Here is a 12,807-nt window from a genome sequence, read left to right as displayed (position 1 = left end):
ATTTTTTTTCCCGGAGGTGATCGCATTGAACCAATAGTCCTAGAATATCGACAAAGAGCTCATGCGAACGGAAATTAAAAGTTCTAGTGCCCTTTTTAAGTGACCAAAATGATTGGAGGGGAGCTTATCCCCTTCCCACCACCTTTTTCCTAAAATTAATCTGATCAAAATCCTGAGATAGCCATTTTGTGCAGGATAGTTGAAAAACCCTGTAATTATGTCTTTGAGGGTAACTTAATCCCCCACAATCCCTTGGGAAATGTTTGTAAGTCAGGAAATGTGTCCCTTGTTTACGTATAGTATTTGTAATTGCGAAGTAAACGTATATTTTTCGGGGGAGGGGGGATTATCTGAGGGGGATTTCAACGTGGATAATTTTCCGTAGGGAGGGAAGTTCCCGGGGGGGGGGGTGAACTCCCCCCCCCATTTGGAGGTATTAAGGGGATTTTTCCAGGGGAAATATTTACCGGGTTGCAATTGTCTAGAGTATCTTTCCGTAAAATATTACATGTTTTATCGGTTATTGGGAAGCATACATATATATTTTTCGAGGGAAGTATTTAGGGTTTGGGAGCGGTTATTTTTTACGGGTAGATTTTTATATTGGAAGGGTTGTTTCTGGAGGTGAACTTTCCAGAGGAAATTCTACACGCGAGAAAAATTTGCTAAAATGAATATGCAACTTCCTTTTTAATTTTTCATGTAGAGTGAGCCAAATTCGCACCTGCATTAGTTGAAAAACATTCAGAAATTAAAATAAGAAAAACAAGTTTTTTTAACTGCAAGTAAGGAGCGACATTAAACTTGAAACGAAAAAAATTATTCCATACATAAAAGAAGCGGTCCCCTCCTCAACACCTAACTCTTACGCTAAAGTTTGACTCAATGTAACAACTTTGGCGTAAGCGCGACGCTTTGAAGAAGGGATAGCACCTTTCATACCCGGAATAATTTCTATTCATTTTAAGTTTTCCTTACTTTCCTTACTTTCAGTTAAGAAAACTGTTATTTTTTTATTTAACTTCTAAAAAAGTTATGGTCCTACAGTAATAAGTTTTGCTAAATCTTATCTTACGCACTTCACTTTTAAGTTGAATTTATCCCTACTTGAGCTCGATAAACATTCTGAGTTTATTAAGTCTAACAAGTGCAGAGGCACCAATTGGGAGGAAGGATTATCCCTCCTGAGGTCTAAAAACTTTTAGGTATTTCCATTTAGAAAAATTGAAAGGAAAAACATTTTTAGCCCCCCTGCAAGATTTTGAAATTATGTTGTTGTTTTTTGTATATTCACTACAACAAAATTGAAGAAAAATCCTTGCCATACCCTTTAAATAGAATATTACTAAAACTTAATTTAATAATAGAATTGATTAGTTTATCAAGCAAAAATTAGTATAATTCTATTGCAAAAGCAAAAACGAAAATTTGAAAACGTAAATATAAAATGAACCATTTAAAATGGAATGAGTTAACTTAGTCAGTGGGGGAGGGGTAATATTCAGGAGGGAGGGAGGGTAGTAAAGAAATAAAAGAGCATCCTGAAGAAATGAAATCCATACTAGAAAAATTGAAGACACATCACGTGCAGTAAAATCTCTATGCTGATTGGTGAACATATCTGTCCCTATCACTCTATGGATTCTACTCCCTGGATCCAATGGAAACTCCAGAGCTACCTTTAGTCTTGCATTCTATTGAGCAAAAATTAAGATATCTCTATCGCAAAATCCAAAAATTAAAATTTTGCAACGTCAATAAAATTTAAAAATAAGAACTGGAGGGAGTAAACCCAGTGAATAGAGGGAGGGATCACATTCATGAGAGAGAGACGGTATAATGAAACAGAAAGGAAAATGATGACACTTTTTGACAAAATGTTGACAAACGGGTCACAGTAAATACTTTTGGTTGACTGATGAAAGCTTCTTTTCTATATATTCTATAGAATCCATTGATAATAGTCCCTAGATTTATGCCAACTGAAATTGGTGAGCTATTCTGAGTCTTAAATTGGATCGAACAACAACTATTATAGATTTATTGCAGAAGGAAAATCGAAAGCTCTGAAAAGTGACTATACATGAAAATCTAAGAATTGAAGGGAGTCAACCTGGTAAGTGGTGAAGGGGGAGTTGAATTCATGGCAGGATAGAATTCATGGGGGAGGGATAGTAAGAGTAAAAACATGAATACGGTTGAAGAAACTAAATCGAAACTAGACCGAATGCAAACTCGTCACATGTTGCTTAAGTTATAGAAGGATTAGTGAAAGCTACTACTCCCTCCCTCCCGTTACTCTACTGATTCCAGCCGCTGGCTTAGTGCCACCTGAAAGTCGTGAGTTGTTCCAAATATTATATTTTAATGAGACAACAATATTATGGTTATACCACAGAAACAAAACTAAAATTTTCAAACGTAAATATAAATTAACTACAAGAACTGGAGGAGTTCACTTAGTAGAAGAAGGTATGATATTGTTTATGAGGGAGGGATGGTGTAATGAAATGAAACCCTACTACTAACGCTACAAACTCGCCATGACCTGTAGATGCTTTGAAGCGTGATTCATATCATTCCACTGACTAGTGATTCCTTACCAGAACTACTTAAATAATCAGCAATACTAGAACATCTGACGACCAGACTATCCGACTTTACAACTTCACCAGCATGGACTTGACACCATAAACAACTCAACACAGCAACATCAACTCTGTGAAAGTCATTCCTAAATAATTAGCCGAATAGGACTCAATATTGGAAACGCAAAAACGTTCTTAGAAAACGTTCTTAGAGATTGCTTAGAAAATACTACTCAGAAAGGCTTCGTTTGGTACATGTATATCTATATGAAATCATCTCCTTGGGGGGACTATTCCACCAAAACCTTAAGCAAAGATTCAGATGCTTGAAATTCAGTGATTTAACTAGATAAAGGACAATTGTCATTTTGAGCCCTCCTGGTGTGTCTAGTGTTTTACCATATTTTGAGAACTGGAATTCAGAACAGCATCGTTTTAGAATTGTAAAAAAAAAAATTGAACGAGAGAAAAAAACTCACATTATCTTCACTATTGCCAACCACATTTTGAAACTCTTTGGTTTTTGAAAAATTTCGCCCCAAAGTAGCAGAAACCTTCGTCATCACAGATGTTGTATCCCTTTCCATTGTATGATATTTGGGCTCTGGCAGATCCCCCATGAAACGGAGAATTGTAATCCACAGGGCAAGGGCCGCCTGAAAAACAAATAAACATGCATTTTCGAAACAGATAATTGCGTTTCTACACAAGGGGTGGGGAAAGTACCTTCTAAGGAGTATCTGAAGGCCCATCCACCCATGACAATAACACAACAATAAAATACGCATAAGAAATCGGAAACACCTCCGGAACCCCTTTTTTCAGGATACCCTTCTTCTTCCATAAAGAAGAAATTGTTCAAATAATGTAATTGCCAATATGACTTGAAATATTTTTGATAAAAATAAAGTTTGCGTCCATAGCATTTGTATCAAAACGTGGAACATTTAGGATTATAGTTACTTCGGTTTAGCTTTAATCATTTGATTGACTCTTAGATTTAAATTGTCTCCAGGATATTTCTTAAAAGTAAGGATTACCAAATTCCAACTAGAATTAACCCAAGCAGAAGACAAAGAACCTTCTCTACCATCAAATACTAAGAAAATTTTGGAATCTAATTTCATGAAGTTCGTTTAAAAGCACAAATTTAGAACATTTTACAAGCTAAAAAAATTTAAATTAATAAAATTTTGTCTTTATGGATCCTGTAAAAAAAAAAAAATTAAGTAGTCACATATGCAATTGCACATTCAGGACGATCTTAAGAGCATATCAGTATGAACTTAGTCAAATTTGTCTCAGAAAATTATGAAGTATTCGAAAATCGATTTGTTTCCGAGTCAAATTCAAGAGTTTTTATTATCCATAAGTGCACAGTAACAACGCCATAAAAATAACAAAAAAGACATTTCTTCCACAGGGCGCCATGGCCCAAAAAACAGGGATAAATAAAACATTTAAGAAAATAATCAACATAAAAGGTAAAACAGCAGCCCTGACGCCATTTACCCCTTAATCTCAAATCAGGCGAAAAGGAATTTCGCAGAAAAAAAAACAAATAAAAATAAGAAAAGTGACACCCACGGCCGTATCTAGGATTTTCTTCGGGGGGAGAGGGTGGACAAAAAAAACATTAAAAGCAGTATCAAAAATTGTTTATATTCATTTTGTTACGTTTTTCCAAATCGGACAAATATTTCGGGTGGGGGGAGGGGGGATTCTAAATCATTGACCCCCCCCCCCCCCTTGTATACAGCCTTGCCACACTCTTGCAACCAACTTGAAATGCAAAGTCCATTTAAAAGTCTCATTTGTTTGATTTTCGATTATTCTAATGTCTTATTCTTTTGTAAATATTTATTTGTCTTTCTTCAATTTTATTACTCAGCTTATTACTTATTACTATTTGCTTACCGCTTTTATTGTTACAGCATGCAATTTCAGTGGGAAATACAGTTCATTGTTTCATTCCATTTTATAAATGACTCCCTTTCATCTAAAAAGCCATTGACTTAAGCTTAATCTAGGCCAGGGGTTCCCAAAAATTCTCCCCTAGGGCAGCCCTGTGAATTTTATAATATCACCAGTGTCACTGATACTACAACCTCTTTTAAATACTTTTTGCGAATTGTGACTAGGTTTACCTTCTTGGAACTGTGACTCAGTGATCAGGTACCATTACAAGATATATGATCAAACAGTTCATGGTAACGAACTGTAAGTAAGGAGCGACCCGGTTCAATAGTAGCCGAGACTCTAAAAAACAGAATTTTGATACCAATAGATATACCAAAAGAACTGGAGTTTTACGTTGATTTCAAATATATAAGTTTCATTAAGTTTAATCTTACCCATCAAAGGTTACGAGCCTGAGAAAATTTCCCTAATTTTTGAAACTGATAAGGGGGAAACAGCCCCTAAAACTAATAGAATCTTAATAAAAATAATATCATCAGATTCAGCGTATCAAAGAACCCTACTGTAGAGGTTTCAAGCTCCTATCTGAAAAAATGTAGAATTTTGCATTTTTGTCAGAAGAACGATCAAGGATGCGTATTTATTTGTTTTTATTTATTTTATTTTTTTCCCTCCGGGATGATCGTATCGACCCAGTGGTCCTAGAATATCGTGAGAGGGCTCATGCGAACGGAAAGGGCAACTAGGCCCCCTCCCATGCCCCTTTCTTTATTGAAGTCGTCCGATCAAAATTTTGAGATATGCATTTTGTTCAACATAGTTGAAAAGCTGAATAACTATGCCTTTGGGGATATCATGATCCTTCCACAGCACCTAGGGTAAGGTATTTAAGTTACAAATTTTCCCATTGTTTATTTATAGTATTTGTTATTGGGAAGTATGCATGTATTTCGGGAGAGGGGGTAGAATTTTCTGCTGGTGGGATTTTCCACGGGGATGATTTTCCCAGGAGGTTATTTTTTCAGGGAAAATTTTACACTGGGGGAATTTGCCTGAATTCCTATATGAAATTCTTCTTATATCTAGCTGTCTCATTTCCAACTCAATTTTACGCGCGGAGATGTTAAGGGTAATTGTCCTGGGTAAATGTTCACCCGGATTGAATTGTCTAGAGAATAAATACTTGAGGAGGAGGGATTTTCCGTGTAGGAGTACCCAGATTTCCTGGAATTATTTAAATACAATCAGAAATTAAATATTGAAAACAATTTTTTTCAGCTGAAAGTAAGGAGCAGCATTAAAACTTAAAACGAACAGAAAATATTACGTATATGAGGGAGTTACTCCTCCAAACTACCTCGCTCTTTTCGCTAAACTTTGAGTTCTGTCCCAATTCTTTAAGAACGACTACTGAAATACTATGCTCGTTTAATTAGAACAATAATAAGCTTTTCGTAAAAGTAATAAAAAACTTTAGCGTAAAGAGCGAGGTGGTTTGGACGAGTAATCCCCTCATATACGTAATAATTTCTGTTCAATTTGAGTTTTAATGTTGATCCTTACTTTCAGCTGAAAAAACTTGTTTTTTTTGTTTGTTTTTTTATTTAATCTGTACAAAAACGAACTGAGAGATTCGCAAAAGTTTAAAAGGAACACATCGAGCTCTAGAATAGCTAGAATTGAAATTTCAGTTGTAAATATTTGCATCAAATAGTTCATTGTAATGAACTGTAAGTAAGGAGCGACCCGGCTCAATAATTGCCAAAACTCTGAAAAATGGAATTTTGATACCCATCTTAAAAACGTTGCCCTAAATTTTTTTGGAGGCACCCTCTTTTTTATTGCGCCCTTTCCTGATTACTGATCCTGCGACCTCTTTTAAATTTTTGTGCTTCAAATTTTTGAAGTAATACTTAAAGTATACATTAGGTATACATATACATCTTAAAAACATTGCCCTCAATTTTTTTTTATAAAATAAATTAGGTATACATACACATTCTAAAAACATTGCCCTTAAAATTTTCTTTTTATACTTCCCAGATGTATGTGCAACTCTGAATCACCCCCAATCCACCTGGCAAGCGCTAATCAATAGCTTCATCTTTCTATCATCGATTTTCAATTGCAGCATCGTTCTTCTTCTATAGTGTTCTATAGTCTATAGTGTTCTATAGTCTATAATGTTCTAATTATCTCTAATTTTCTCAACGCATTCAAGCATTACAAATTATCAAAATATCAAGGACATCAAACGAAAGTCTAAACAACATAAAACTTAAAAGGAAGCACAAGCATAACAATTATTTTTCAAATTATAGTTAATTATTAATTTTTTTTTTTTTACTGAAGCTGGGGGGCGACATTGAACCTCGGGGCGAACAAGCATTGTTTTGTACATGAAGAAGTTGACCCCCACCCATGTAGGTATGTATGTATATGTATGCGCATATAGTATATGAGTAGATATATATATATATATATATATATATATATATATATATATATATATATATATATATATATATATATATATATATATATATATATATATGATTCATGAGTCTACTGCTCAGTAGGGGCCTCCCCCAGGCCACTCAGCGTATTCAACGTTAAATATATGGCAACGCCCTACCGATATGAGGGTACCTCAGCAGGAGGCACGGACCAAGACACGGACGAAACACCATCGTGGAAGGATCCTCTATAGAAGGACAACTGCGGCAGGGTACAAGATCTAAGTCTATGAACAACGGCTTCTGCAAATGACTGCCTTGACCCTTTCGGGGTACCTACAAGACTGGGGATCTTGCGGTCAACTCTATTCCCAATTAAGGAGTGGTGCCCCTCGAGGAAATTATAACCTAGTAAACCACAGAGCATTCGTGCTGGATTCTGATTGATGGATTAATTCTTCTTGGCTTGGTCTGTTCCGGTAGCATTTTCCGAGCTGAAGAACCTCTTTCTATCCAATTTATCTACTATGAGTGGCCTCCCCGTTGTAGCATAATATTTTGTAGGAATGAATATATAATGAGTCACGAGTAATAGCCTTGAGACTGTCTGTGCAGGATCTCGACTCTTGTAAATAGAAGAGCATCGCCAAGTGCTGAAAACCATGTTTTGACCAAAGTGGGCCCAGGATTGCACAAAGCCTCCGTTCATACTGAAAGTCCCAGGAACTTCTTGTTGTCCGGTTCTAAGCCGGCTTAAGCGCTTCGATGTAGAAATGAGAAGAAATGTTAGTCCCTGTCCCTGTTCTGGTATCCGGGACCATTGCTTTTTCTGAGGCCAAAATAATTTCAATGATTTAAAGAACATGAAATTGGAATTTGGTATGTTACTACGTTAAAAAATAACTATCGTATCGGCATTTTGACTGACGAATTCAGACGATCCGAACTGGACTTATTAGGAGTATCAGAAACTCATATCTCAGGGATAGGAAGCATTAAATTAGGTAATGGAATTTGTTCACTCAGGCAGGAAGGATGGGGTACATAGACAGGGAGTGGGGCTCATGATAAATAAGGAATCTGCTAAGTCTTGTTTAGACTGGGAAGGTATTAGTAATAGAATACTAATCACTCGTTTTATGATGAAAATTTCAGGGTAGCAGTTATAGCAGGCTGATTTTAACACCCGGTAGATGTTAACCTGGCCTAGCTAAATTTGACGTAGGAATTGAAAACAGCAATGGCTGTAGACTGTTGCAATTTTGTCGGTATAACAATCTAGTTATAACAAATACGGTATTTAGTCATAAAATAGCCCATAAGCTAACATGGTATTCAGTTGATGATAAGACAGCAAACCTTATTGATTATGTTATTGTAAACCGAAGACTGACAGGATCAAGACAAGATACTAGGGTACATAGGAGTGCTGTTATTGATGTTAAAAGTAAAAATCACTATCTGGTTGTGTCTAGGGTTAATTTCAAGTTGAAATTTTGGAAGGGTAACTACCTCCTGGCAAGTCTCTAAGATGAGACTTTCTAGAAACTTTCTAAGTGCACTTGAATACTAAACTGTAGGGTTCAAAATTTTACAATGTGGAAGATGAATAGAATAATTTTAGGAAAACAATTTGTGAAGCTTCTGATGGGGTCTTAGGGAAATAAAGTTAGGACTGCAGCTAGGAATATTAGTGAAAAAGCTTTATGTTTAATAGAGAGGAGAAAGGGCTTGTACAAGAATTATTTGAGTGATAGATCATATGAAAACAAAAGGAACCTAAAGAAAGTGGAGAAAGCATTAAAGTATGAACTAAGGAGATGTGAAGTGAAGGCCATGGATAAAATTGCCGAGGATCTGGAAGATGTAGCTAGAAGGCATAATAGTAATATTGTACTGACATGTCAACAAATCGAGAGGGAGTAGTCAATCTAGATTTGTCCCAGTTAAAGTTAGGAACGGGGCCACAATTAATAAAATGGAAAGAGTTAACAAGAGATGGGCTGACCATTTTAGAATATTCTAACCCAAGATAGAGTTGCAAGAAAAGATATGGAGGAAAATAAAAAAGTTCGTGATAGCTTGGATGTGAAGGAAAATTTGTTTTGTGAGGAAGAATTAACAACAGTACTAAAAGGATTAAAAATAATACGGCTCCAGGTACTGATAGTGTAGTAAATGAGTTTAGTAAATTTTGCGGATCTAAGGTTAGAAATAAGTTATTGAAGTTATTATAAATATGATTTTCGAGAAAGGGGAAGTACTTCGAGATTTTAGGAAAAGCTTAAGTAAAACACTCTACGGGAAACGTCATCAGAGCGAATGTGTAATTATCGAGGCATTAGTCTGGTTTCTGTAGGTAGCAAATTACTTAGTAATATGATGCTTTTTAGATTGAGAGATGCTGTAGACAAAGTTTTAAGAGTGGTTTTAAGAGTGGTACACAGTGGTTTTACAAAAGGTAGAGGATGTGTTGACCTTATTTTCACTCTTAGGTTAATAATTGAGAAGTGCTTGAGTTATCAAACACCTTTGGTCCTCAGTTTTATAGATTATGAGCAAGTGTTCGATTCTGTTGAAGTGTTGAAGTGTTCGATTTGATTGATTGAAGAGCTTTAGCAATGGTTTTATCCTTGTATGGTATACCAGAAAAATACATTAAAGTGATCAGTGCTATGTACGAGAATAACACTGCTGCGGTTAAGGTAGGAAATGAGGTTAGCAGCTGGTTTTGTATTAAATCAGGAGTTAAGAAGGGATGTGTTCTATCCGCTTTTGTTTTTATCATTTTGATTGATTTTGTTTTAAGACCCACAGAAAAGGCAATGGGAGACCACGGAATCAAATGGGGAATAAAAACTCTCCTGGACTTAAATGCTGATGATTTAAGCATCCTAGATCAAAGTGTGAGCAAAATGAATGAGCTTTTAGATGTTTTGCGAGTTCAGGGTACTAAAACAGGTTTGGAAATAAATGTTAAGAAGACTAAGTCACTAAGGCTAGGAATAAGTGAAGATGAAAAAGTTATGTGGGTAACAAAAAGATTGATCAGGTGGATAGCTTCACTTTTCTTTGTAGCATTATTAGTAAAAAAGGTATTAGTAAAAAAGATGTTTTTTTTTCGTAGTTAAAAAAAAAGTTTGGAGGAATAGGAAGATAAGTCTGCAAACCCAGATTAGAATATTGGAAGCTACAGTGATGACAGTGGTCAAATATAACTCTGAAGTATGGGTGCTCCGAAAAGCAGATGAAGATTTGATAGATGTTTTCCAGAGAAATTCCCTACGGATTGTTCTAGTTACCCGGCTGACTGACCGTATTTCAAACAATAGGCTGTACAAAAAGTGTGGTTCAACCCAGCTTTCTAGGGCTATATTAAAAGAAACGTTGAGGTGGTTAGGGCACGTTCTTCGGATGAAGGATGACAGATTGCCAACGATTGTCCTCTTTGGTCAACCGTCTAGGGCTAAACGGAAAGCAGGTCGTCCGTGGCTGGTGTGGGAGGATATCATAAAGAAAGATTTAAAGAAAATTGTAACTGTCTGGGAGGGTGTAAAAAGGGAGGCTTTGAATAGACTGGGATGGAGAAGGAGCGTACGTAGCTGTATTGGACCCAGGCGGCTTGGTGCTACGGTGAGTTGTTAGTAGTAGTAGCAGATTATTTTTGAGTAATAGTCATATATATTTACTTAATAATTATGCACTTTATTTACTCCTTTATTAATGATACTTAATTATACTTAATTATAAAATAATTAACTTATTTAATTAACAAAATAAGTAAAAGTATAAATTTAAAGTATAAAAGGACGAAGCTAAAGTCTTTTAATGCCTTAAAACTATGGTTTCCTAAGTTGGTTTTTTAATGGTTAAAAAATATGCATATTTTTGTAAGCATCAACGTGTTTAACCGAAAAAAAAAATATAGATAAAATTAATTCGTTAAATTTGACAACACTTTTCGTCTGCAAAAAATTACAATTGACAATCTACTAATTCTTAAATACATCTACATCTTTAAAGGAATGTTACACTTTCTTCCGCTCTTTGGTGTTATTAAGCTAATTTCAATTAAGCTAATTGGCTTAAAATTACATTTTAGCCAATTTTAGCCAATTCTTGTTGATTTTTCACCCAGGTTTCTAATTTCTCAGTTTTATTTGGTAATAAAATTGGGTATTAAAAACCACTTATAACCACTTACAAAACCACTTACAAAAAAAACACAAAACCACTTACAAAAAAAAACCACTTATAAATGATATTTCTTTGGTTTTCGACTTCCCCATCTCCTTAATTTTGAAGGGAAATTAATTTGTAAATGTCATTGAGCAATATTATTAGCTGAGCTAGGCCTTTTGATAATAAACAAAACTAATATAAAATAAAGAACTTAATAAAAAAAACTAAATAAAAATAAATAAATATAATATAAAATTACTTACTAGCTGGTCCCCTTGGGTTTGGAGAGGGAGTAGACTCTGTTTTAACGTTTTCCTAGTATACTGATGAGAAACATTTCCTTGGAAATACGTGGTTGCAAATTTTTGAAATTTATACTCGCTTAAATCTTCATCGTCTCGAAGCGGTGGGGGAATCAATCCAATAATTTCACCGTCGTCTCCCTTTGGTAGGTCCTAAGAAAAAAAAATTGACAAAATAATAAGTACAAAAGGACTAGAAAGTGGCGATAGAATCTTTATTTTGTGATTCACTTTATTTATAGTCACTTTCATTTTTAAATATTTAGACACTATGAAAGATAGATTTTTGCTTCTAAAAATTCTAAAATTTTCTTCTATAAGAAAAAGAAGAAAACAATCTTGCTTCTAAATGAGGTTTTCGCTTCTTTAGTAATCCCAACTCATCTTCTAGGCACCGTACATAAAAACATCGTAATTCTTGTGTTCTACTTAATCAGTTTTTTCTCTTTCTTTCTTTCTAAACGTTCTTGTTTAGAAAGAGATTCACAAAAATCTCAAAAGTACAACCACAAAAGTGTGGTAAAATAAAAAAAAAGATATCGGCGGAGTAAAAGTACTGTAGTCATTCTAATACCCTCTACTTTAAGTAGGTTGTAAGGGAAATCGTTAATAAATTAAGTGTATTGTTTCTAGCCTTTTTTCTAACCCTCCAAAATCCCTAGTGAGAGCATGGGGGAAACTTTAGCGCTGGCGCAAAGGGCGACGTGCCTCTCCGCGATGACCTCTCGACAGCTGCAGACAGCTGTGGATCTCCCATTGCAGACAAAACACCAAACTCTACACTAGGACTAAAAGGATGAAGTGGGAGACATATGAAATAAGTACCGATAGGGGATAATAAGCGTAATGAACAACCTCTCATTTTAACCTCATTTTCCTCATTTCACTCAACCTCATTTCAATCTGTCGCCTATATCTCAATCCTGTTGTGAGTATTATTGATGTAATATTTCTTTCTCTCCCTGTTTCATAGCTCCCCACTGTGTCTGAGCGAGAACAATATGAATTAAAATGTTAAGAGTAGTTAAAATTGAACCTACCTTAAACACAGATGGAGGAACTGGAACACCATCTTGACTAGAATTATCCGGCAAGAAGTCGAACATGGCATCTACTAGCTTAGAATCATCTACCGGCTCATCTTGCCGTTTTTCGGCCTGTTTAATGGCCTTTTTCTTCTTTTCAACTTGTTTCTTATCGGCTATCATTGCGGCCATTCCGGCTTGTTCAATCTCCCTCAGTCTTTCCTGTAAAGATAAAAATAAAATAACCCGCCTAGTATTTTCAAATGGGTTAGGGTCGCAACTAGTTTTTTAATGTTTTCTTTTTCATTCTATAAATTCGTATGAACACAAGTGA

General features: G+C 35.3%; 1 protein-coding gene across 4 annotated transcripts in view; it reads right to left on the bottom strand.

The window, feature by feature from the left end:
* LOC136040632 (myosin-VIIa-like) overlaps positions 1–12,807 on the bottom strand; it is a 204,668-nt gene that overhangs the window by 55,391 nt on the left and 136,470 nt on the right. For all 4 annotated transcript variants that reach the window (XM_065724911.1, XM_065724910.1, XM_065724912.1 and 1 more), the window contains 3 exons: positions 12,489–12,695; positions 11,410–11,601; positions 3,068–3,244 (listed from right to left, as the gene is read on the bottom strand). In XM_065724911.1, the coding sequence (XP_065580983.1) occupies positions 3,068–3,244; positions 11,410–11,601; positions 12,489–12,695 (576 nt within the window). The remainder of the gene's footprint in view (positions 1–3,067; positions 3,245–11,409; positions 11,602–12,488; positions 12,696–12,807) is intronic.

This window comes from Artemia franciscana, chromosome 21, assembly GCF_032884065.1.
Source record: "Artemia franciscana chromosome 21, ASM3288406v1, whole genome shotgun sequence".
NCBI lineage: Eukaryota > Metazoa > Arthropoda > Branchiopoda > Anostraca > Artemiidae > Artemia > Artemia franciscana.
This window is presented reverse-complemented; position numbering and strand designations above follow the sequence as displayed.